The sequence below is a fragment of the Erithacus rubecula genome, assembly GCF_903797595.1.
Source record: "Erithacus rubecula genome assembly, chromosome: 8".
NCBI lineage: Eukaryota > Metazoa > Chordata > Aves > Passeriformes > Muscicapidae > Erithacus > Erithacus rubecula.
The window spans coordinates 11,347,322-11,373,834 of NC_136659.1; the positions used below are offsets into that span (position 1 = coordinate 11,347,322).

Genomic DNA, 26,513 nt, shown 5'->3' on the forward strand with positions numbered 1-26,513 from the left:
AAAAATTCCTGATCATTTTGGTGAATGTATCATTCAGACTGTGTGTTACACAGTAACAGCACTACTTAATAGCAAGTGATCAAAACTTCTTAAAGCAGTTTTAATTCAAGCCTGAGAACAAAGGTTGACAGGTAAAACAATAGGTTATGGATACAAAGAAGTAACAAAGGTGCTAAAACCAGACAAATGTCAAGTAGTTTTTGCCAGATGCTAAAAGGGATAGCAGACATATGAGAACCATGCAGTTGTAACAAAACAAGTGAACCAAAACAAACTATACATTAAAGTGTTTTGGAAGAAAATGTATCCTTGCAATGAAAGAAGACTTCAACATTTTCTTCAAATCCAAGATCAATATAGAACTAAACCATATACACATTCAGAGCAATTAGCAACACTAAAATCTGTGAGGGAAGAAGGTCATTAATTTCGAAGTTCAGCAGTGGGAACTGGAATACTTAGAGGTCCCTGGCTCAAAACCAGCTCAGTGCAGTGCAGATTACAAACCACACAGATTTTTATCTGCTGCAAAACCAACATGAAAGATACCTCAGCATCTGGCAATATGACTCCTTCAACGTGCTCAGTTTACCTCAATTTAACAAGACAGACCATTTGCAAACCCACTGGTTTTGATTTTCTTTGCACACAGTATCTGCTAGTCTTCACTCTCTCCACTGCTTTCAAGTCCTAAGATATCATTTAGAATTCATACATACCTTTGAGAGATCATTAGATGTGTGTTTAATATATATTTGGGGATTTATTCACTTATAAACCCCCACACTATGATAAGGTTTCCCATGTGTTTTCCCTAACATGCTTGTTTACCTTGTGACAACAAGCCAGGCAGTGAAAGCCTTCGACTCCCTCCTTCAGATTCCTCTTCTCTAATATCTACCAAACTGGAGCTCTTCTTCCCCTGCATGGATTCCTGCCTGACCTGCTCCTCCCGGCTGTCCTTCAGCGCCTCGGGCCCCGGGGATCTGCTGCCCGGCTGGGAGCCCGGCTCACTCGAGGATGTGCCGTACAAGTTCATGACTTTCTTCAGCGACAGGGCTCCAGCCTCGTAGGTGGCAGCCACTCTCACCCCAACTGCTGAGGCACACGAGGCCACCAGGCTGTTCAGGGTGGATGTGCTGCTTCCTGCAGGGCCAGGGATACAAGCACTGAGCTGCTCCTCTTGAGATGGCTGAAACCAGAGGGAAATTGGAAACTGTCAGAGCAGACAGCACACAACAGAAGGATGATGACACACATTGACTATTCAAACCATGGGTTGGACTGAACACCACATAATGTTTATTATAAACTGTATGTACTGTAAATTCTAGATGTATTTTAACTGCATATCATATAAATTATCTATGCTATTATTATAAATTATCTGTTATTTATTATTTTATGCTTAGGTGTACATCTATTGCTCAGAATAATTTTTATAAAGGTAGCATCAAATACCATTTCTAAACAGATTGGGCTTTGTCTGTTGCACCTGTCTTGTAGCTTATCCATAAGAGACTGTAAGTCTGGGGTTTTTAAACACCAACAAAAAAAGGATCTTTGCAAACAAATATAAAAAGGGATATAGTTTTTCAGCTTATTACCAACTTCTTTGCCACCAATGAGAGTGCATCAGTGAGCATGCTCTATTTTCAGAGAGACAAGTTCTCCCTTCAATATGATAAAAGGTAAACAGCAATTCATGGATTCATTTTGCAAAGCCTATCTTAAAACCAGTCTGGGCTGTCCCCTTACACCACTGTTGTGTCCATATAAAGCTTGGTCAATAATCTTGAAGTCACACCAGGGACAAACTGACTGAAGGCAATTATTAGCCCCAGCACACCACTACCTGTAATAGCAATCAGCTGACCCACCAAATAAGAAACAATGCCCAAAATTATCTCTGACAAATACTTTGAATACTAAAACAAGGACAGCAAAGTCTAATTTGCCCTTCTAATAGACTGCGGGAAATGGTATTATTTTAAGTATTATAATCATTACAAGTATTACAGCTCATTTTATTAAAAATAAAAACAATCTTTCACTTCCTTAAGCTTCTTTAAAGTTTAGGTTAAAGGGCTGGGATTGGTTCTATTTACTTTATCCTACTTCTAAAAGGCATACCTAGCAATACAGGAAAGAAAACTTTATTTGTATAGGAAAGCAAAGAAAAATGAAGGATTTTACTAATGCTGAAACACTGCATTAGACCTCATCTCTGCTCTTCACATGTATGTCAATTGCAGAAGATTCAGTTGCAGTGAATCAGTTGCAGTCTTGATTCCCGATTCCTGAAATTGTACAAGGAAAACAGTGCTCTGGAACTATGCCAGGAACAAGGAATTGAGAAAGGGAGCATGAAACTATGTGTTTCAGTCATTTCCCAATGCTGGTATTCTTTCAAGAGTCTGAGGAGCCCACAGAATGCTACACTGTATTCATAATTGCAAAAAGCAAAACAAAGAGCAAATGTATTCACACAACATTAATTTCTCTGAAGTAGGTTTTCCTCAGAGTAAGAAAGCATAATTTGCTGAACTACCGAGTTACTGGACAGATTTTAAAACTATGGGGGTTTTGTTGCCATCAGAGGCAGTAACAAAAATTAACTAGTTTTTAGGTATTGTGAAATTTATTTCCAAGAACCACTGTGGAGAATGTCTTAATGAAACTATTAAAAAATAAACAACTTTATGTCTGCACAACATTTTAAAATGACAAAAGAAATTTCAGAATTCCACTGTCAGTTTTGCAAACTGGGCCATAGAGCAGCAGGGCTCCTCACAGGCCAGTAGTTAGGTAAGGACTGCCAGACTGCACTGCAAGATTCTGGATTAGTTTTCTGTCTAGTAACTTAAACCAGAAAACAGCATTTTGTCATCTCTTGAACAAACACAAACAGCCCTTGAACAATCATGTAAAGCATTTTCTGATGCTTACTAAGAGATGAGTACTTGACTGTTCTGTTTGTTTGATGCTACAGCATCAAAACAGTGTTGTTGAATAATTTTCCACACCACACAGAGTAGTACTTACACATCTCCCATCCCTATTTATGAGTTTATGCCACTCCTGCATAATTAGCACTAGAAACCTTTTGGTCAGTTTTTTGGTCCGCAATTTTCAACTGCTTGAGAAATTAGATGGATTTGTGAGGGATTTGTTCCAGGTACAGAAATTAAAGCTTTACTTTAAAGATAAATCAGATGAGTACCAATAAGATTCACAGATTCTTACTGCCTCACACAAATGGAAACACATACATCAGGAAATGGAGCATGGAAATTGGCTCACGTGGCTCTGGTACTGCAGACCACGATGAGGAGAGACTAAAGCACTGTCAAGGCTGCCCACAATGAAGGCTCACAACTGACCAATAATGGAAGACAAAAAAAAAAATCATTCACTTAAAAGTTGAGACCCGTCAGTGAAAAAAACACTTGGAAACCATAAAAACACCATAGCTATATTAAAGTAAGTTTTTCATTTGTAAGAAGAGCAATGTTGTCACATATGCAAGAGAAGTTATAGCAAATTATGAGTTAGTGATTAGGAACCAACCTGTTCAGGCTCTGTACAGATGTTTTTATTCAGGCTCTCACTTAATGAGTTATCTGACAAACCAATTAAGTACTCTTTCACTTCTTTTCTGTCCGAGAACAGAGTATTTCCCGAACTAGAAATTGCACTATCTTCCCGTCCATTGCTGCTGGAAAGGCCACTTGGTCCATCAGATTCTAAACCAAGAAGCCTGTGCTGTTCCACAAGTGGTTTCTGACAGTCTTCACTCTGGCCAGCTGTCACACTTTTGCCCTCGGGGGTGTCTGATGATGGACAGAAAACATGGTTTTCTGGCTGGTTATCAGCCAGTGCCACACCCAGTGGGCAGCAGTGACTATCTGAAATGATTACGTGATCTTCCTTGTCTGTCATGGTAATGAGAGGCTGACTGCAGTGATTGCATCTCTCTGGGATAGGCTTCATTTCCTGCACAGGGAGACATTGTACCAGAGCCAGGCTGTGGTAGGCTCCACAAGCAATCTGGAGCACAACACGTCCTGCCAGGTGCTCTACCTTCTGCGGCTTTGTCACTGGGAAAGTCGTCGTTATGAGGCCGAGCTGGCAGCCGCTCCCCCAGGCCCATATCTCCCTGCTCAGCGATAGTGCCAGCGTGTGCTCCTCTCCACATGCCAGCTGCAAAATCCGTACTGATAACAGGGGGCTGGTTTCAGAATCACAGATACTGACGAGCTGGGGCTCTGGCACACAGGGCTGGTTGGCAACGGCGCACTGGCCAGCAGAATTATCCCCCCACATGTACACCACGCCGCTCTCCGTCACCGCTCCATTGTGGAAGCTGCCGGCTGCCACTGTAATAATACGATGGCCAAGCAAAGTATTTTCTAAGATAGGACTGTTAACACATTCCTCAGGGCCTGATCTCCAGGGCAGCTTTCCAAAACTGTAGACCTCTCCACCTGGGAGGGCAGCAAAAAGAAAAACAAATCCTAGTATAAGTGTCAAACCAATTGTTAAACCAATGCAAAAATATGAAGACTGCTTCAGACAAAGAGATACAAATTCCTAGCTTACCCCAGGCTCAGTAAAACTACTGATGCTATTGATGTAAAAAGGCTACTGGCTGCTCTCTACAATTGCTGCTGTTGAATTCTACACCTCACATTAACGTGACCCTGTGCATGCATGTACTGTTAAAATAAATAATGCTTTTCTGCTAAAAGTTCTATTATATTCAAGTCAAGTAAGTTAAGTGTATTCATTGGTACTTTCTAATTTAAGAACACACTAAGGACATACAAATGTATATGAAGAGCACAATGTACAGTCCTCATCTTTCCAAATACAGATCTAGTACCACTCCTAAAAGAAGAAACCTTGACAGTAATTGAAGACTGTTATTGCCCCAGATCATTCCAATTAAGGTGTTCATTACCTTCTGTTAGAAGTAACCCGTGATGGATTCCAAGGGCTGCCTGTAACACTGTCTTTCCACTGAGGCCTGGAAGCCTTTCTGGAGTTACAGAGCAGGAACCAGCCTTCCAAACATAGACCAGGCCTCTCTCTTTGGCTCCTTCTGCCTCTTCTGAGCTACAAAGATTGGATGAAATTGGAACACAATCAGGATGAAGTTTTCCACAGTTCAGTAACACCTATGTAGGAAAGGCTTAGTAGTTCAGACATTAGTTTTACTTTCAAGCCAACGTATTTAAATTACTATTATCAAATTGTAAAGTACATCCTATTTAAATAAAGAAGCAAGTGTCTTCTGTTTGAAACCATAAGCTTTTTTCTCATTTGTACTTTACCATGTACCAATTGCTCCCATTAATAGTGTGTTTAAAACATTACACCTGTAAGAGCTCATCATTTATACACTTGCATTTCTACCTCTAGGGATAGATGAGGTTTTGATTATTTGGTTTTTCTTTCCTTTTTTGCAAATTCCTAATGAGCGTCTCATATTCCAAGGAGCTAGTCACTCAAATCAACTGAACCATGAAAAAAAATTCCTAAAATAGTGTGCAAGTATCAGGGCTTGCAGGAGTGACTGGAAGTATCCAAAACTGGTTTAACACTTCAACGCACTGTGGTTTGAATGCTCCATCAGCAACTTCTCCAACTCAGCACAAAGAAATTCCTAGGAATTTTGACAAGCCCACAGTTTTAACAATTTGCAGAATGCCTTGATTTAAATAAAACAAGTTACATTAAGCATCAATTCAGACTGCCTTAAAATAAGACTGGACTTAAATTAAGAGTCATGCCAAAATTTCCTTAGAACTTTATATAGACTAGACTATTATCTGCTCAGAAAGAAAAAAATAGGTTTAGCTCCTAATTTGACAACAGCCAAGTCACTCACTCCCTGCATAAATCAGTTCTTGCAGCTTGACATGAACTTGTGAAATTAAGTATTTTAAGACAGCAAGAAAAGCTTTGATAGAATTACAGTCTTTATCTAGAAGAAAAGGCACAAGAAATGAAATGTACTCCAAACCTGTACCAACCCCCCAAAAACCTATTCTGATACACCACACTGTAGGCAAACTCATACAAGCAGCCCTATTCCTGCAGACTATGGATTTGATAAACTATGTATTTTGTTTTGTTAACTGTGATGCACAGGATGAACATCTTTATACAATCTGCCTCTGAGACATTTCAGTTTGTAGCCTGTGGCTATGGCTCCAGAAATTACAATGATCAGCTTAAAGAAACTGCTGTTGTAACAACTTGAGTGTTCCAGCCACAACTGAAGCTAAAGCTAAGTTAGTAATCTTCCCCTTAGTGTAAGTTTTCAAACAAATTACATAAAGAGTATGTTGATATCACTTAATTTTCCAGGATGATCATGAGCTGGCTTATTTCAGGGTGCCTCTGTGGTTACACCTAGCTGCTCATTCTCACCTTCTTTCCTGTGAGTCCATCTGTCAGTGGCAGCACTCCATCACCACCAAATTGTCCCTCTTTCAAAAGGAACAATATAATTTTCACAAACTGAAAAACATAAAAACTAGCTATTAATCGCAATTAACATAAAACAATAACAATTACAAAACCCAAAACCCCCCAAAGGTTTAGCTCCTGCATTCAATAAATAAACACTTCCCCACTGCTAGGATGGTTCAAGTATTTATATTTAATTCACTCACACTGAGTTGGCAGACAGAAGCAAAACAGCCAGACTTGTCCTAACTACTCAGCTCACAATGGGTCTATTGTAAAGAGAGAATGAACAAAACCTCGTTCAAAGGCAGAAATTTACATCAATCTCTCTATACAATTCTCATTGTACCACTCAAGAAACACCAAATTGGTTCATTTTCAGTCATAAGACAGAATTCAATACCCAGCTGAATTTAAGGTGAACAGATTTGCATGAGTAGAAAATGATCAGAAGCTGAATTTGTAACTTCATTCCTGAACTAAAGCACACATCACCATTAGAAGGTGCAATTCTGCCTGAGCAGAAATGCAGAAAGCAGAGTTCAAAACACTTCTTCATGCACACTGGTAGCAGAGTGCCTATGGAGATAAAAGACAGCCCCAGAAGGCAAGGGGAAAATGTGGCTGCTCTTGCTACAATTTCATCCTCTCAGGTTTTGAGTTTTGCAAGTTCACTCCCACACCTTCCCACCCTCATGAAGACACACTTTGATTTGGAATAAAACAAAGCTACAGTTAATCTTTGTTTCTTATGATCTATTTGGCTTTTTTTAGTACTAAAAGAACTGTGATTTCTCTTGATCTACTGCCTTACTGTATGAAGTATTACAAGTTTTAGTTACATTAATGCACTTATATAATCACTTACTCAAAGTTTAACATATAAATGCTTTAGAGTTGTTGCTTTATTATAGTTGTTGTCTGATTTCCACTGTAACAAAATCAGAAAACAAATAAATCAGTATAAATCTTAAGACCCAGAATAAGTAGTCTGAATCTTTTGCATATAGCAAACAGAAATAAATATGGCCAGTCATGAATACAAGAGACAAAATATATTCAGACCTGTAACTCTCATACAGAAGTTTCAATGCACACTTGGAAACAGTAATCATCAAGTTGATAAATAATTAAAATAACTAATAAAACCTCCAACACTTTCACTGGAGTGCTCTGAATAATGTATTACCAAAGAGACCTTCACAAATAGAAACAACACAGCATACAAACAATTCCAATCTTTCAGATACAGGACCCTAAAAAGAGTGATTTTGGCTTCAGAGTTGGCAAGAAACAGGCCATAAAAAGGTAAAGACTTGATAACATGGAATTGTGGTAAGACATGTGTACCCTGCTCTAAAATAACCCAAAAAACAGAGCATACTTTCTAGGAACACAATGACACACTTGTCACCAGAAAGATACTGCATTCAAGACAGCCTATCCTTCCTCAACTACAAAAGAAAAAAAACCACTTACAATCTTAGAACTTAACTTTTAGAATATTAACAAAGAAAGTCTCAAGAATATAAGAGAACGGTCATGCAATGCTTCAGTAGCAGAAGTGTTGATGAAACATCAAAGGAAAATTGAAGCATGTTTTTGGAATCATAACTTCCTAATGTGTTCTTGCTCAGAGCAAGTAGATTTAAGGTTTTCTTTAGCCTACTCAAAACCACCTAACCCTACAATTACTTTTCTTGAAAATGCTGGCACCTCTCCTTTGTGAAGGACTCCAGCTTCAAATAAAAAGACTCAGTAGATCACAGAATCAAAGAGATGAACACTGATAGAGTAATTGAAGTATCAACACATACACCATTTACATTGCATATAGTTGAGTTAAAGAACTGAGGCTTAAAATTCTTGATTTCTAGAATTTATTGATATTTTTAAGGACTCTAAGCATGTTTTTCATTTTCATGAGGCTCAACTGCAAAAAAAAAAAATATTGTAATTGTCATAAAACCTTCTGATTGTAACAAAGCAGAGTTAGAGACAAGCATTTGATTAGCTGTTTTGCAAGCTCTCCCTTCAAGGCCAAACTGAAAAACTATTTACATAATTATTAAGTAAGAAAGCTGCAACAGTGGTGAACTAGAAACTAAGAGCATGACATGATGGCAGTGATAGATTTTCTTTTCTTTATAGAAGCTCATACTTAGCGTTTCACTACCAAGCATTTATGCATATAAGGGAAATCGAGAGTCAAACTGTTTTCTTTCCACACATGAGACATCTTTAAGACATTTGGAAATAATTTTCAAGTTCAAGTTTTCATTCACTCCTAGGACAGCATAACATTATTCCCATTTCACAGCTAATGCAAAATACAAGTTGCATTGTCACAGTACAAACTAAGTAAAATCATTGTAACAAACTGTTTCTTCCTCCCAACAGAAACACTTAATTTTCCTTGCCTATTCTCACATTACATCTACACTATTTCCTTTCCACTAGGACTACCTGAATTGTTATTAGATTTAGCATTCCTGGAGCTGCACATCCAGGCACAAAACAATACTCCTGCAAGGAAGTTCAGTTTGATAGCAGCACCTCCACTGCTCTGCCCATATTTTTTACCATCTACATTCTCCTTTCAATGCTGCAAAGAGTGCCAATTATGAAATGGGTTTGTGCTACTGACAGATGGTCACTGGCATGACACTGATGTCATACTCTCCACTTACAAACTTAAAGGCTAATTCTGCAGAAATCAAATGCTACCACACCGTAAGGAGTCCATGGTTGGGAATGACGTGGAGCAAACACTACTCTCATCAGCACAGACTGTGCTCTCCTCTGACCATTTTCAGTGAGCACCACAGGTATGAAGGTAACCTTACAGCAACACCTGCTATGCCCCTGACTCTGAGAAACACTAGAACTCCCATGAGCCTCATGTGCTTATTTACTTGCTATGTCAATAAACACTGCAAATATTTCTACAGCTTTCATACGTGTTTACTTATGCATTTCCAAAATTTGTTGCATCACATCTAGCAATAACTTGCAGGACCAAGACTGCCTATTTGTTGTACAGAATTACCTACTCAGGTTCTGAAGAGGTGATCTCCAAGCTTCCTCATTCAAAACAGAGCTGTCAAAATCATTTACTGTTGGTAACCATGGCTTACATACAATGTATGACTAGTTAAAGAAGCCCTTACGTTTTGGTCAGCACTAACCACTGTTTTTAGCATTGTGTGATTAAGACCTACTCAGAACAAAAGAAAACAATTGGCTACTGAAAAGCTTTTAATGCCGATTTCAGCGAATGCAGGATGGCATCAAAATACAGCAGTAAAGAAGTGAGAAAAAAAAACAATCAACAACAACACAGCTGAAAATTATCTTCTACAGCATGCAACTAGAAATTTAAAATTTACCACACTCGTAACAGACTCAAAAAATTCTGAACGTCCTTCTACCTCTTTTTCTTTTGAAATTACACCTCAATTTAGCACATTCTCATGTGCTTCCCTTTCTAAAGACAATTCACTCTGCAGAATCTGAAAGTGGTAAGTACAGCTAGTTTACATAAACTGCTGCCCTACAACACCAGTGATTAACTACAGATCATCCACGACCACTCGGATGTTCCCCGGCGCCTCACCAAAACATCTTCGCTCTGGAAGAGGAGGTCTGTGACAGTGACAGCACAATGTCACCTGCACAGGACACCGCAGCCACAGCAGTACATCACTCAGCACGCTCCAAAAGCTGAACTGCATTCAGCCCTCAGCAAGCAAGCACGCAAAGGCGCAGGGCATTTAAACGCGAGTGGAAGGAGATGAAAGGCATGTCAGTCCCAGTGCAGGGGTCTCTTTCCACCAAGAGGGAAGAGACCTTACAAACCCCACAGAAATACATCCCGGTATCTCAGCTGTACCAGCCCATCACAGCGCGGTCAGCGTTGGACACCCGAGGCCCGTCAGAGCCGCTCTTCAGCCTCTCCCCAGTTCCCCGGGCACAGCCGGGGTGGCGCAGGGCCTGCCCGCCGTCCCGGTGCCTCAGGTGCCCGGGCACAGCCGGGGTGGCGCAGGGCCTGCCCGCCGTGCCCGGTGCCGCCCGGCGCTCCGGTCCCGCAGCGCGGGTGCGGGAGGGGCGGGCACGCGCGGCCGCCCTCAGGCGCGGCTCCCCCTCCCCGCGCGCAGCCCCGCGCGCAGCCCCGCACCTGTTGCCGCCGCGCCGCCTGCAGCCGCGCGCTGCCCGCGGCCCCTCGCGCCGCCCGGCTGACTCACGCGGGGGCGCGGAACGCGCAGGGGGCGGGGCCAGAGCCGCGCGAGCGCCGACGGGTCCCTGCCCGGGACAAAACAGGAAGGGACAGGAGCGAGTCGTGGGCGCGCGTCGGGAAATTCGAGACGCAAGGAAAGAGCGCGGGGCCGGCCCATGCGGGATCAGGGACAGCGACAGCGCCCTGCCGGCCCTTCCTGCGCCGCAAACACGACCGGCAGCTGCTGCTGGAACGGGGAACGGGCCTGCACAGCTCCCGCAGGGCCCGGTGTACCGCTGCCCTCAGGACCAGCCCGGTCTGAATGGATGCGGTGCCACCGCTGCGGATGCGTGCACGAATAGCGCACACGCGTCTATGTGTGCCCTTCTACAGGCACAGATTCCACAGAATACACTTATAATATGTACACATAAATACACCAGTATGCGTGTATACACCATATGCACGTGCACCCATGTGTGTAGATACATACACTGTCTGTATCTGTATCTAAATCTATCCCTTTACGGGTATATACAAGCGTTTCTATTTGAACAAGTATTGTAAAACGTACTATTAATATTATGCCACCTCTTAGTGGAGCACTTTTTATGTTGCCTGAAACTTTCATCTAAAAAACATGGTTTCAAAGACAGCTATAGGCTTCCCTTTATAAATTCTTATATTTTCTAAGGATAGCTATTAAACATTTCTTTAGAGTGTTTCCTCCACTATCCAGAATGATTACTCCTTATTTTTTTCAATAACAACAATCACCAACTGAAAAGATGGTTTCTTCATTTATCAGCTCTGGCTACCTGGCAAAAGTTGGATTAATTCTCTTTGTGACAGTGTTTCCCTTCTACTCCCTGACAACAAGTACACAAGATTAAAATTTATAATCTTCATATGAATTTACATTGCGAATTTACATATAGATGTACATTTTATATTGTCCACTTCTTGTGCATTTATCTTTCAGTTCTTTTAAAATACAAGTATTATTTGGTCGTAACACTAAATACTGTTTCCCAGAATAAAAGACTACATAACCAGTTTGTTGCTGAGTGTGTTGCATCTAGACAACCTTTCTCATGGCTGGACAGCATTTCTATATTACTGCTGTTTCCTGGTGGTTCAAAGTATACTTGGAAAATAAAGGGAAGACCAAAGTCCATAATGATAGCTGGTTAGCAAATTATGGCTAATGGGGGTGCAAAAGAAAGTCATGTGGAGGAAATTGAGCCTTCCAGGTGTGTTAGCTCCTTCTTGCCATGCAAAGGCTGGGTAGTTTGGTTGCACCAAGACACAGAAACTGCTCCTCCCTTCCCAAGACATTTTTGTTTTAAAGAAAGGATTTTGCTCAGGGAAAGTGTTCTTGGGCATCAAAACAGTGAAACAAATAAAGATTTCATGTGATGCATTCAAATGAGACCTGAAGGACCTAATGGGTCAGCATAAAAATACCCCAGGACAATGTCTGTCCCCTGAGCCCTTCTCGTTTTCTGTGTGTGGGTGGGGTGTTACTCCTAGGAAGCTGCACACCTGAAAGAAGGGGTCTTTTTGTCTGTCCACATCCAGGGTAAATCCACAGTGTGTTCCCTGCTCTTCAGTGGGCAGGATTAATCAGATTGCTTTGTTTATTCTGACATATGGACAAGAGTGTTCTCTGTCAGCTACCACTCATCGCATCCCTTAGACACGAAATCCAGCAGGGACACACAGGTCCCTTGCTGATGTAAATGCCAAAGCAAGGACAGTCAGTGTGCAGCTCTTGCAGAAAGCACAGCTCAGCCAAGTGCTCAGAAGCTCACCTCAGAGCCCAGGGGCTGAAGGCTGAAGCCTAGAGCTGCTGCAGGCAGGGAGGGAAGTCAAAGCCTGTTCTTGTGTGAAACCCATCCCTTCATTATCCAGCTTACTACACTGAGAGTTGCTTAGCTGAAAGAAATGTGTACAAGCAGAAAGTTTGGATTTATTTATTCGTTCTCCATCTTAAGGTATGAAAAAAGTTGACTATTTTTGGAGGGCATACACCAAAGCAATAGAGCTACTCCAGGGGTGCATTTGGACTTTCAAAGAAAAATCTGCAGAAATCACAAGACTGTTTGAGGCAGAGATCTCATGTGAGTCATATGAGCTGTTGTTACAGACACAGAGGGACGGGGAGGAGCACGGAGAAAAAGAGATGCAGTTTCATTTAAATGGGACCACATGGGAGACATGCTGTGTGTAAGCGCTGTCAGACCAGGATGCAGCAGCTGCTGTTCAGAGAGAAGGGATTCCCAACAAATCCAAGGCCTTCAGCACATGGAAGCAGTGACTACAGCAGAGGTATTTAATATATATATTGTGATGCTTCTGCATTGAGATAGGCTAAGCCTGGGTGCTTCTTCCACTTGTGGGAGTGCAAAGCTGTCACATTTGCTTCTAACCAGACAGCATCAAACTTTGCAGCTTCAGGCTTGTGAAGCTGCTGAAAGAGGAACCTTAGATGACAATAAATGCCTTTGATGTGATGAACGGGGAGAGAAGATTGCACTCTAGTGAGTTCTATGCCGATGAGAGATTGTGGAACAGGGAGGCAGCCAACAACCTACAGTTCTGGAGGAGGCAGCATACCACAGATTGCAAATCCTGTCTTGTCCAATTATAATCCTTTCAATACAGCTGCTTGGGAGGAGCTTGAAGCCTGCTTGCCATTCATTGCTACTTTTTTATAGTTGTGTAGTGTACAGCACTGTTCTGCTGTATGGGCCAAATTAACAGGCTATGTAAATTATACAGTGGTGAGAAAGAAGGTCAGGGATTAAGGGTGAGAAGAATACATAAATGTAAACTTCCTGAAATTCCACTTCTGCATTTGGTTTTTGGTCCCTGCCCTAACAGGTTATTTAGAGAAGAATAATTCAAGGGTAAGGGGGAATAACATGCATTTAGAAGGATGTTGGCAGAAATACCCTCTGCTTAAGTTAAGGCAGCTTTATTTTTGTGTGTTCTGCATGAGCACTACCATTTACCAACACAGGAACACACAGACAGTTGCTCCCCTTATAGGCAGTACTGGAGCTCTATGACTGGAAGAGAGAGAGATGAAAATTATGTGCATTGCTCAAAGCCACTGCAGTCAAGGAGAAAGAAAAGAAACTCATCAGTAGAATGGTAGTTTGCCAGTGACAGTTTGTCCCCTTTTCCTCTGCCAGCTGTTAGATGTAACCAGAGCATCCCTTTCTCTGCCATCTGCAGCCCCTGCAGCTCCACACCCTCCAGAGCTGGAGGTACAGGACACAGGTCCTTGGAGTTACACTGATTCTTTCCAGGAGTAGGATGCTGCTGAGGTGCAGCATCCATAGAATCAGACAGGAGATATTTTATCCTATGGTTATTCCAGCCATGCACTAGTAGTTAATTACTGAATGACCTGCTAGTAGCTTTTTGTTCTACCCAACAATCTGAAACACATGCCAATTTCTTCATGAAGCAGAGACAAGGCATCCCGTTTGGAGCTGCCACATCCTATGTACATCTAGAGAAGCTGTGTGAAGGGTCCTGTGCAACTGTGTACAAGGGGATCAGCAGGTGAGCAATATTGCCTTCCCAGTGCTTGCTGAAAACACCTCCTTGTGGGAGATAATGGCTAATCAAAAGTCCAGCTTTGCTTTAAGCAGGATATTTGCAAAGCCCCATCCCAATTTTTCAGGGAACTCCTCCATGCAGCCATGGAGGCACCACAAAGACTCTTTGATCCACAGCAGTGTGCCAGGAGATTGTCTGGCTGAACCAGGGAGAGAGCAAAGGTTTTCCTTGAGGTGAGGAATCTCTGCACTTGTGGAAAATTGGGCATGATGTCAAGCTGCCATCACACAGGGGCAGGGAAGCTGTGAGAAGGTGGAGTGGGGCCACTGCTCAAAGCCATGTTCTAACAATGCCTGGACAGCAGCACAGTGCTTCTCTAGCCAGGTGGGCTGGCTCCCAGCTCACTGCTAATGAACACAAGATGGAGTAGGTTTGTAATTCCCTTCTGAGCTTGAGTGGGTCAGCAAGCCCTTGACATTTTGCTTGGGTTTTTGCTTGGGAGACTGTTGATGTTATTGTGCCAAGCACTGAGAAGCTTCATGTGACCTTCTACTGTGACCTGACAGGATCAACAGCCAGTTGGTGGCACTGAAAGTGATCAGGCTGGAGGCAGAGGAGGGAGTGCCCTTTACAGCCATTCGAGAAGGTAAGACATAGAGGAACATCACTCTGGAAGAGCATTTGTTTTAACCTGGAAAAGCTCCATGATGTCTCCATCAGTCATTTCTTGCTTATTGATGGCCGTCCTTCTGCCAGAATTCTCAGTTTCCTTACCCTCTCATGGAGGATGTCTTCACTCTGGGCTGCATAGGTGTGCAGAGGAGCAATCTCTGGTGTATGCACTTGTGACAGATCCATCCATGCCTGTGATAATGAAAGTGACACCTGCAGACAAAATATGTTCTTTCTAGCAGTGTCAGGGGCCTCTTTCACCTTTAGCTTTCTGTTTTCCTTCACGGCTGCTTTCTCACTTTCTCTAGAAACTACACAGCTTTTGCCCCTGCTGCATTGGGTAGTTGTGGGTTTGTTACTACAACCATGGCACTTTCCTAGCTGATACCTGGAGCATCACAGATGCCAGCCTAAAGACAGATACTGTCAATAAAACTAGTGTTAAATAACATCTGTCATTTCAGTCCAGTGAGAAATTCTTCTTATCAGTCAACTTTGTAGAGCACTGGGCAAAATGTCTGCAGATTTATCAATTTCTTGGAGAAAGAAATGCTTTTGTGCAAGTGCTTGATTTTGGCTGAAAGTATTTATATTTCCCTACAGACTAAGTTGAAACTGAGGCTTCTATTTTCATCTGCTGAATCCCAAGAAGATCATGATCTGTTTTCTTCCATAAACAGAAATATGCAATGTTGTGCCAGTCTGTTTTATGGTATTAGTGAAAGCTATCGATATAAGATGAAACACATAGGGTTTTTTTTAGTTCTTACTGCAGTTGTGAAACCAGGGTTAATCTTGTCACAAGGATGAAGAGTCAGAGACCAGATGTGCCAGCTTCCACAGAGCAGCACTAACACTAGGCCTCTCATAGCAGGCAACTCAGGATAAAGAGAGGTCACTGAATCCACTCCAGGTTTATAACTGTAATTAAGACAAGAAAGTTTACTAAGTCCTTAGTCCAATTCTGTGTGAAATCAGAGACACACCTAAATATGCCTATTTAAAAACTGGCTTGTGTTACAGTTTCTTACACACTCATTTGCTGTGGTGCTTTTGCTCTGCTTTTACACTTGTAGCCCACCAGTAAAATAAGCCTTAAAAGCTTTATCTGCATTGAACTAATGATGAGCTAAAGATCAGCACCCCTTTAACATGCTCTGCTGGACAGGCTGGGAGTCTTAACTTCATTCATTATGGGAGAAAACAAGGGTGATCCTATGATGGGTCTGCTTTAAGCAGGTCTTTTGTGTACTGCTGAGCTTTGCAGCATCTGACACCTCAAATTTACAATGTAAGTCAGTAGCAAAAACAAAGCACAAGATTTATGAGGGCGGCGCATTCTGTGCTGCCCCGGAGGAATGCACTCCCTGACAAAGAGACACTTCACCCCAGGAAGCCCTGCAGAGACAAAATGCCTTTAAAGCTCCCTTCTGGCAGCAGCACCTGACACCCCAGCAGGGGGTTGTAGAAGCAGCAAAGTGAGGAGCAGTTCCCAGAAGCCTGATGGAGGCACAGGCTCGGAATCCTCCATTTCACTGTGGACCCACTGTGCTGCCCCTCTGGAGCAATAGCTCCTCTCATATGGGAATTTTGAGGTATCACAGTCAGGTTATCCTGTTCTGTAGCAGATGGGCTCTAGCCAGAGTATCTTTACTGGGTTGATATGCAGTTAAGTGCAGTGTGGAGCAAGTTTAAGGTCCATACTGCAGTGCACACTGGTGATAGCTGGATGGACTAGTATCAATAGCAGAGGCAGTTTAGCTGCAGCCACACCAAGCTCTGTGCAGGAACTACTCTGCAGTCTGCTCTTTCCAGTATTTGTGCTGAATGAGGCATCCCTTACTGCTCAGTAGGCTCAGAACTGACACAGGCTTGGGTCACAGCTGTGTCACACAGTGTAACTCTGGCAGCAGGGCTTTAGAGCCAGGTGAAATTGTTACGGTCGCAAGGGCAAAGTGCTAATCCAGTATAAATTTGCTTTACCAGCATGAAACTCTTCAAATTCCTTTTTCAGATTGTTTGAAAAACAAAAAAAGCAGCTTTTGATTGTGACTAAAACTCTGCCTCCCACAGCTGGCCCATGCTCTGTATTGTGTGCTTCAGCTAATTCAGCTGAAACAAGATTGTACACCCATGCCTTATTTGAATGAAATTTGTAGCACTGTGTGGTCTGACAGTAAACTAATTTGGTTTTAATCAGCAGCAAAAAGTAGGTCTGAAACAGCTCTGAGGCTGTTTTGCTACGCCAAAAGCAGAACTAAAATCCCAAGTGAGGGACATCTGCTTTTTGGGGGCTTTAGGGCTTTTCTCTGTGTAGTTTGTGAACAGCTGGGTCAGATTTTTCAGTTGTGCCAGTGACCTACAGGCAAAATAATCCCAGCTTCACCTCTTCCCCACATTCCTCCTGTGTACAGACTTACTGCTGTATTGTCTTACACCTAAGGTAGCAAATAATTAAGCTGTGCACTCTCTTCCCCCATGAAGAGTTTCTGCTGAGAAGCTCCTTTCCTGAGTGTGCTGGCTGGAGCCTGCTCTAACATAGCAAACCCAATACCAAAAGGCTCAGAAGGCTGCAGCTCTTGTCTTAGTATCAGTCAGTGCTCTGTGGTCTCTATGGGGCCAGAGACTCTTCCACATGCTGACCCCTGCATCACCCCACCCTGGATGTGCCAAGGCTTGGCAAAGGCATGTCAGGACCTGAGGACCAGGGACACACAGCTGCAATGATGCTTCTGGATAGTTAGGCTGAAAGAAAAGCTTGCACAAGTTTTATAAATACAAACAAGTTACTATTCACTCAGTAACTTCATCATCTCTGTTCTTAGAGATTTTAACCAGAGACAGTAACCAATATGCACGAAATATGAATGCAACTTGGAATTTACCTTAGAACTACAGTGATTTCTTTTTGCAGATTTTTGCTCTGTTGTTGTGAAGCTGGAAACTGGTAGAAACCCAGCTTTTCCAGAAGTCTCTTGTACAGGCCCTACTGAGGGCACACACCAGGAGGTGGATGGGAGAGGAATGGGAAGCTCAGTGACAGGCTAGAAGCTGCTGCCTTCCAGCTCTGGGAGCTCCCATGTCCTGCCTCAGCATTTACCTGGAAGAAATGATTTCTCCTCAGCTTATAAACTGACACCTGGGAACTGTGAACTGCTATTTCAGACAGAGGCAAGATCCCACCTCTGAGAGATTGATGGGCTCCTGCCAAGCCTGGGGCACTGATACTTGCTTCTCTGCAGAGCTGATCCATCCTCCTTCAGGCTCAGGAGCTGCCACTTCTCACAGAACTGCCAAGTTTGGACTGTAACTACCCAGATTTTTATTTTCACTGCCTTGTTTTGTGCACGTTCTCCTTCCTCTTCCAGCAGCAGTAACGTTGATCTGCCTTTTGTGTTTTCCCAGCTTCTATTCTCAAGTGTTTGAAACATGCCAACATTGTAGTGCTTCATGACATTATCCAGACCAAGGAGACACTAACATTTGTCTTAGAGTACATGGTGAGTTGATGTTTTTCTAGCTTCCTGTGGAGCGAGTACTGGGAAGTACTGGGAAGTGGCTGCAGAATGAATTTACTGCACTATGAGACATCTGCAAAGAAACAAGTTGTAATGCTTTAGTGCAATGATTGATTTTCCTTCTTGATCTCCTGCTTTCCAGCCACACAGTCTTACTCTTTTCTTTCTGTATATGCGACAGCTGTATGCAAAAATAATTCTATGTCTTGTGTCCACTGGGGTGGCAGACATTATTTAGCTCCATTTCTGCCTTGCCAACACAATAAAAGTACTGTTTTTGAGCCACAGCAAGGATAACAAATAATGATATGAGCTCACATCCCAGCTGGGGTCAGATTTGGCACTGACCCCAGTGGCTTACCATGACCAAGCTGTGAGTTGCTCTCATGGGGAGACCAGGAAGGATACCAATAAAATTCTCCACATGAATCTTGCTACTTCTCTTGCTTTGGAGGGTAGTCAACCAAATTATAAAGAAAATACAGAAACTGTCTTATTGCAGCTTTATGATTAGTTCCTGCACAAGTATGAATTCTGTTAACCAGCAACTTCAGGTCATAAATGCTGGGTGAGATAACAGCTCAGCCAGGTGCCTGATGTGACCCAGAACTTAAGCACATACTTGTGCTGCATCTGGCCAGATGTTCACCTAGGTGAAATAGGCACTGTTGTAGCAATTACATATTTTTCCATTTACAGAGGAGGCATTGTTGGTAGAGGCATTTTGCAGCTGAAGATTTGCCTCAAGTTCTTCTCTTTTATTTAGCACACAGATCTAGCACAGTACATGAGCCAGCATCCTGGAGGACTCCATTCATGCAATGTTATGGTGAGTTCCTTAGAAGACTTGTATCCCTTAAGACATGAGGAAGAGTTATTTTCCACTAAGTATGGTCATTGTAAATTGCTAATATTTATTTGCTACATATATGACAAAAACTTTGGAGAAAATCTGCCTTTGATGATGTAACAAGCTCCCTCTCAGTCTCCAAGCTTTTTTTTTAGTTAGCCTCTCTTCCTATTTTCTGCAAGTGGACATTCAGCTTTTGTGAACAATGACATCTTGTGGCAAGGAAACCTATCTCTACACAAATTTGTGCCCTCTTATTGTTACAACTCATTATTCCTCTCTTTACTTAAAAACTCTCACATCTTACTGTCTTTTCATTTGGAACTATCTTCATATTTGCAGTCATTTAAGTCCCTCTTGTTTCTCCCACAGCTTTTTGGATTGGTTGAGTGGATCTGAACACAGCCCAACATGTACCCTTACTTTATAGATGTTATGATTGTCTCCTGCTTTCCTTTGTATGCATCTTCACATTTAATTAACTTTCAGGACTGCTGCTGCAAGCTGGCTTAAGGTTTCAGTGCAGATGTCCTCAGTGAATGCCTGGGTCCTTTTCCTGAGCAACTTCAGTTAATTTATCTTACAGCTGTCAACAATAACTTTATATCTTATCAAACTGCCTATTCATCTGGCTTTGTCAGATCTCTCTGAAGTTCCTCGCTGTCACTTCTTATCACAACTAATCTAAATACTTCTGTCATCTTTAAATGTTGCCACATTGTTCACATCTTTTTCCAGATAGTTGTTAAGCAACACCAATTCTAATGAAGTTTTTTGGGGCCTCAGATTTTAAACATCCTTAAAGCTCAGATACATCTGAGATGCAGTGTAGTCATTTTGGCACAGATCTCAAGGGCTCTGCTACCAGACATGATTGTAAAGCACGTGGAGCACATGGCTGTAATATATACTCACTGGCATTTCTGTGAGTAAACACTAGCCAGCTGCTCTGCTTTCCTGTCTGGAATCCTCACTGTCAGCAGGAACTGAACTGCAAAATTATTTACTGCTCCTTCAGGAGGGTCATCTAGCTTGCTTCAGTTTTGCTGGCAAATGCTGTTTGTTTTTTCTGAGTGATTCCTATGGAAGATGTTATAAGCATGCAGAATGTTACAGGGACACTTTTCTGGTACAAAAATGACCTATGGGTGTCACTGTTTTTCCTCCTCTTCAGGTTAAACCTCTGGTGAAAAATATATTTTCTATGGTGAAGTCATTACTTGTTTCTATGCACTGTCCAGCTTCATACTTTGTTTCAGCTCAACTTATTTTACCTCAGGCTTATTTAGACAACCATGATGGTGGGAGTTAGATGTTTATTTCTTGGCTTCCTTTCTTGCTTGGTTTCCTTCTTGCTTGCTTGCTTTGTTCATAGTATCTGATTTGCTGTATTTTTTAAATCATGTCCTCATGTTTTCTCCCAGCTTGTAGCCAACAGTTCCCCCTGCCAGGTCAGTCAGTTCCCTGCTGCCCTGGTGGCACGTGCAGCAGCCATGGAACTCAGTCAGCTGCTGCCATCTGGCTCAAGGGGCAAACCTTCAGCTCCTTAGGCTCTCATTTTCTTTGGCTGTGTGTCTTTGTGTCTTTGTCTTGAGCACTGCAATCAACACAGCTGCTGTTCTGAGAGCTGGGGTCTGTGTTTTGGCAAGCTGACCTTGCTCCTGCAATCAACAGTCCATTTCTAAAGAAACGTTAAATTTCCAAAATGTGTGTTTACAGACCACAGTTAAACTGCCCTCCTGGCCAAATATTCCACCCTGAAAACCTCAGAAAGCTGTAGAGCAGTCATAACCCACCACAGGTTTTTCCTCCTCAACCAGATCTACTAATTTTTGGGATTTTTACTGGTTTCTTACTTGCTTTGTCTCTGCTTTGTTCCAGGGTTCTCCTAAAGTTCAGAGTTAATGTATCAATGCAAAGTCACACAAAATCATTTCAGTTTTTTTTGTTGGCTTTTTCCAGCTCTTCATGTTCCAGCTTTTGCGTGGCCTGGCTTACATCCACCAACAACACATTCTTCACCGAGACCTGAAACCCCAGAACTTGCTCATCAGTTGCCTCGGTGAGCTCAAATTAGCCGACTTTGGTGAGTCACAGTTTGGATACAGCTGTGTATCTGCTCAGACCAAAGCTGTAGCATGCATAGAGATCTGTATCCACAACCAATTAAGGCAGAGAAGCATAACCTTTCCTTGAACTTCAGGAAACTATTTCTGTGGTCAGTCCAGCTTTTCTTGTATTTATCCTGATAGGTGCAGGGATTAACCTCATTTAAGTCAGAGCAATTACTGCCATGTAAAACTAGCTCAAGAGAACAAAGAATCAACCCCTTTCCATTCAGAAAATAATGTAATGTGTAGAGTCTATAGTAATATGTGACCCAAAAAGCTTTCTTGGCATTGGTTTGGGATAACTGTTTCAGTCCCAAATGATAAAGCTCTACAAAACACAGCCTATTACTTGATTTGTTCTGTCCCAGAGATATATTCCAGACACACTTTTTTTTGTCAATTGCTTGTAAGCTGCGTTGAGTTTACTTGTGTTTAAAGAGAAAATAATGCCCTATTTCCAATTATTATCATCTATTCACTATACAGGTAGAAGGACTGCCCTAACACAGTGGTTTTTTGTTGGTTTATTGGGGGTGTTTTGCAGGCCTTGCTCGTGCCCAGTCCATCCCCAGACAGACATACTCCTCTGAAGTTGTGACATTGTGGTACCGCCCTCCTGATGTGCTGCTTGGAGCTACAGCTTATTCTTCTGATATAGATATCTGGTACTGACCAATAGCAAAGCATCTGGGGTTCCCTGGGAAAAACAGTTTTATCTGAATTAAATTAAATCAGCCAAAGTTACAGTAGATACTGTTGTAAGTAGAGAAATCTTTACCTGTGAGCAGAAAATGTGTGAGCGGTGTGGAGTTTTGTGGAAGTTTCATAGAGGGTTCATAGAAGTTTTGGGAATGATGTCACTACATCTCAGCTATAGATTGATACAAAACTCATCTGGTAATAATTATTACAGATATGCATCTTGTCTGGTAACATGTATGGAGCATTTTCCTGTCTTGCAACAGAGAACTTTCTCTCAATGCAAGTATATCTGTGTAGTCAGCTGAGTCAGCAGTAACTCTCTGCAGAAGTGGCTTCGTTTAAAAACAATGGATCCACAATGGCACCATCAATTACTTTGGTCTTGGTAACAGAATGTGGCATTAAAGGGTTTCTCAATGAGTCTGGAGATAGAAAAGTGCCTGAGATTTTAATTATTTCTGTGATATTTTGTCCTTCTTCTCAAAGACCATGTCTCAATGCAGTATGTATTTCACTTAGAATGGCTGTGTCTGTTAAAGCCTTGTTTCTGTACGAGTTCTACCCCAAAATCCTGTATTTGGGAAACAAGGAAACAAGCTGCACATGCATAGAAGGGAGAGGAGTCTCTGAGAGTGGGCAGAAAACAGGAGAGGATGAAGGCTTCACAGGGTCCATGGCCCTTTTGGCCCAGCCCAGTAGCTGGGCTGACTGTAAGGTTCATGAGCCTTCTGGCTCACTTCTGCACCAGCCTGAGCCCACTTCAAGCAACACAGTCCTCACATGCTCGTGGACAGCATGCAGCTCATGAAGTTGCAGGAGACTCTCCTTATTCTGTGCACTTTTACATCTGTAGATGCTATTGCTGCTTCACTCTTTCTTCAGATCAGTTAATCTTCTGCTTGTACCTGTCCCACCAGGACTCATTTTTAACTACTGCAGAGTCAAAAGCTGAGAAAGGGTAGGAATGCAGCAGGCTGAAGAATGTGCAAAGGGCTGGTTAAGTTTACAGACAGCAAAGCTTCAGTTCTTCACAGGCTGTATCTCCCTCCAGAGGTCTGCAGCTTATCAGACACTCCAGTGACCTAAGTCTGGAGGACAGGTCAGGGAAACGGAAGTTTTTAGATTGTTTACTTCCTTAGGACTGCTGCTAATTTAATTATTTAAAGACTTCTCTAAGGAGGAAAACCCTGCTAAATTCTAATGGCTTCCAGCTGCTAAGCCAGTCTAAATAGTCCTGTCTGCTACCCCCACTACCTGTCATTTTTCCCTCCAGACAGTCTCTCAGAAATGTCTGCTGAGTTTGAAGAAGATGCCTGCCTAGCAGATTAGAGGGTTTGTATCAGGCATAAGCCTGTTGTTTTTTTTTTCCCTGAAAGCTGACCCTTGTCCAGAGCCAGCTATGCACAGAGAGCGTGTCATTTCTGCCTATGCAAAACCAACATCCCCACTGCATAACTCTGCTCTGGTGTAATGAACAGCAGCATAGGAGTGGTGTAGAAAGATCCCAGCTCCCACAGCACAGTGCTCTCCGTCCCACTGAACTACATCCACACTATAGGCACCTTTGTTATAATGCCTCCTTATAATAACAACATTCAAAGTGTTTGCCCTAAAGAAAGATGTCACGCTGAGAGAATAGAGAGTGCTTCAGTGAGCTCTATTCAGTAACTTCCTCTAACAAGAGTCATTTATTATCTTGATGTACACTGCATTTAAGTTCAATTTTTGTCTATTAGGAAATAATGTGAATTCACACAGATGTTACTTGTCTATTGGGAAGAAAGGAAAAAAAACCCTACATCTTTTGGATGCTGCAATTTACATGAAGGCAGGTCAGAATGCCCTTGGTAATGGCATGAGACAGTGGGTGTCAAAGCCTTGGTTTAAAGAAACCAATTATAACAAAATAAAACATTATGGCAATTCATGCATAGTGTGCTTGAGCAGCAATACTGTCAGTGGGAGGCACATGAGAAGTGAATCAAGCCTTGAATAGATGAAGAAAGAGATATAGAAGGAGACTTGGTCTCTCTCGGACTAACTAGAAAAGCTGCTTTAATCTCTCTGTACCTTTTTTCTCTCTCTTTCTCCCTCACTATCTCTTCAGGACTTTAGAAGATTCAATTAAGGGATTTTAGGGAGATTACACTGCATATCAGGAGGATTCTTTTTTTTTTCCTGTTTTTGAAAAATACCAAGTCCTTTATGCACAGCCACATTAGTGCCTGCAAACATCATGACTGCCTTAAGATGTCTTCTTTTCAGTCAGGCTTTCCTTGTATAATCTTTCATTTAAAAAAGAGAGAAAAAAAATCACAGTGATCTTGCCTGGTAGATTCATGCAGAATAGGAGTTCACATGCAGTCATTTAACATGGACCTGCCAGGCTCACTACAGCCTTCTCCTCAGTACCCCACTATACCAAACTGGGAGATATTGGCTAAGGGCTCCACTCTACAGACCAGGCTTGGTGATGAACAAAAGGAAGGATATTATTTCTGGTTAAATATAAAATTGCCAACTCCTAGTGCCAACAAAAAACCCCAAACATGGAGAGGGAACTCTGGCATGCCATAGAGATATCCTAGATCTTAATCCTGATGAGAACCTGTCTACTGTGTGATGCAGCATTGCAGACTGAGGAAGAAATGCAGTGTTCAGACCTTCCCCAGGGATTGCAGATGATACAACTGTACTGTCTGGATCAGCTCTGCTTCTGCTCCCAGAATATCCCTGAATATCTCCTACTACTTTAGCTGTCACTGTTTTTATTCCTGTGCATATCTGGCACTTGCTAAAATATCATGTCTAGGCCTCTTCCCAAAAGATCCCTCCCTCTGCCTTATCTCTTCCCAAGGCAGTTTTATAGGACTGAGACCCTCTAAGAAACTTACAGACTGGAAGGGGTAAGAAGACTTGAGAAATTCATATTGGATGGGAAAGAAGGAAAAGGGGGAAAGCAAAACAACCCCAGGTCTAAATATTTAAAAACATTTAAAAGTAGATGCTTTTTAATCATCCTCATTATCAGAAAAATCCTCATAATGCTGTTAGAGCAGTAACTGTAATTCTCAGAAGGAAATTTGAGGGCTCTGTTGCAAGGCTTTATGACTACCATTAGTTTCTAAAGTTTCTGCTTTTGCCAGTCTAATGGCCCTTTCTAGCTAGAATATCACAATGCAAGCTGTGGTAGAACATCAGCATCACTTGTTCCAAAAACACAGACAGCTGTTTCTCTTCCCCCTACAAATCAAGAGTACCTAAATTGGTTTGACCATGCACAGTTGAACTTGTGCAATGCAATCAGCTGATCACAGCAGCCCCTGTGGTTGCAAAATAGGATGAGCCACTTGAGCACGTACATCAGCTGTGAAAACAGTGCTGGTATGACCCTGCTCTCACTAGATACATCTGTGGGCTCCAAAGTAATGTCTAATCTTGTGGTAGTGCTCTGAAACACCAGAAAAAACTGTGTTGCAAAACCTGTGGATTAAGTTTCGTGCAAGGGGTAACACAGGAGTGCAGATGACCAGAAGAGATTACCAGTTATTGCTAAACAAGTGAAAATAATACTTTCAGACCTTGTAACACAAAGCTGGCTTTTCAAAAGTTCTGCTTAAAGGACTCAAATATGATATAACCAAAGAAGAATGAGACTGAAACCCAAAAGGTTGCAATGGGACTTAGTGAAAAGACAGAAAACCTAGAGAAAAATTGAAGAAAAAGATTAAAAAGTAAATGAGTGGAGTTTTATACCATACAGTAAGAGATGGGAATAGTTGCAAATTGACAAGTCTACCTTGTTCACAACTATTTCATCATTACTGCCATGAGGACTAATCCACCTTAGTAAAATGAAACAAATTGGCAGGTTTTGGTTGGTTTTTTTTGAGATGACTGGTTTGTTTTGGTTCTCTGTGTTCTTTCTGCATCTAATACATCCTTCAAGACAATGAAGCATGTAGTATCTCCCTGATTATCTTTCCTACTGTAAGTACTTCAATTTTGTACCCTTTTCTCATAGGAAGTAACCTTGTACTCCACAGGCTTCTGCCATGACCCTTTTTTCACATAGTTTGTAAGAGAATTAAGGGACAGAGACCTGAAACAGTTTTTTTTTTTCAAACTGGGGGGAAAAAAGGATAGTGCTTAGTGGGTTTCTTTTCCAAGGATATCACCTGTCTTGTTTTGCTGGTGAACAGTGAATTTTCTTTTTAGTGAGTGGTGCTGATGAGAAAAAGGAGATAGGACAGACTTGTATGGAACCTTGACCCCTTTGGGTTTTTTTCTGAAATCCTGGAGGCATGTGAATGCATAACTTACCTTTGGTCTGCTCCCATCCTATTTGATTTGTAAGCTTATATCAAGACTTCTGCATTTACAAATCAGAATTT

General features: G+C 42.0%; 2 protein-coding genes across 4 annotated transcripts in view; one reads left to right on the plus strand and one right to left on the minus strand.

Annotated features, from left to right (window-relative positions):
* ALS2 (alsin Rho guanine nucleotide exchange factor ALS2) overlaps positions 1-10,752 on the minus strand; it is a 34,492-nt gene extending 23,740 nt beyond the window's left edge. For 2 of the 3 annotated variants that reach the window (XM_079311451.1, XM_079311449.1), the window contains exons 1-5: positions 10,655-10,752; positions 6,439-6,528; positions 4,964-5,118; positions 3,571-4,487; positions 832-1,192 (exon numbers count right to left, since the gene is read on the minus strand). In XM_079311451.1, the coding sequence (XP_079167577.1) occupies positions 832-1,192; positions 3,571-4,487; positions 4,964-5,118; positions 6,439-6,458 (1,453 nt within the window). In that variant the 5' untranslated portion in view covers positions 6,459-6,528; positions 10,655-10,752. Of the gene's footprint in view, positions 1-831; positions 1,193-3,570; positions 4,488-4,963; positions 5,119-6,438; positions 6,529-9,530; positions 10,329-10,654 lie in introns of those variants that run through there. The other variant, XM_079311450.1, reaches the window with a different exon arrangement.
* Positions 10,753-12,894: 2,142 nt separating this feature from the next.
* CDK15 (cyclin dependent kinase 15) overlaps positions 12,895-26,513 on the plus strand; it is a 36,558-nt gene continuing 22,939 nt past the window's right edge. The window contains exons 1-7 of the mRNA XM_079311525.1: positions 12,895-13,024; positions 14,172-14,269; positions 14,833-14,912; positions 18,344-18,438; positions 19,223-19,285; positions 21,269-21,392; positions 21,962-22,082. Of these exons, the coding sequence (XP_079167651.1) occupies positions 12,905-13,024; positions 14,172-14,269; positions 14,833-14,912; positions 18,344-18,438; positions 19,223-19,285; positions 21,269-21,392; positions 21,962-22,082 (701 nt within the window). The 5' untranslated portion in view covers positions 12,895-12,904. The remainder of the gene's footprint in view (positions 13,025-14,171; positions 14,270-14,832; positions 14,913-18,343; positions 18,439-19,222; positions 19,286-21,268; positions 21,393-21,961; positions 22,083-26,513) is intronic.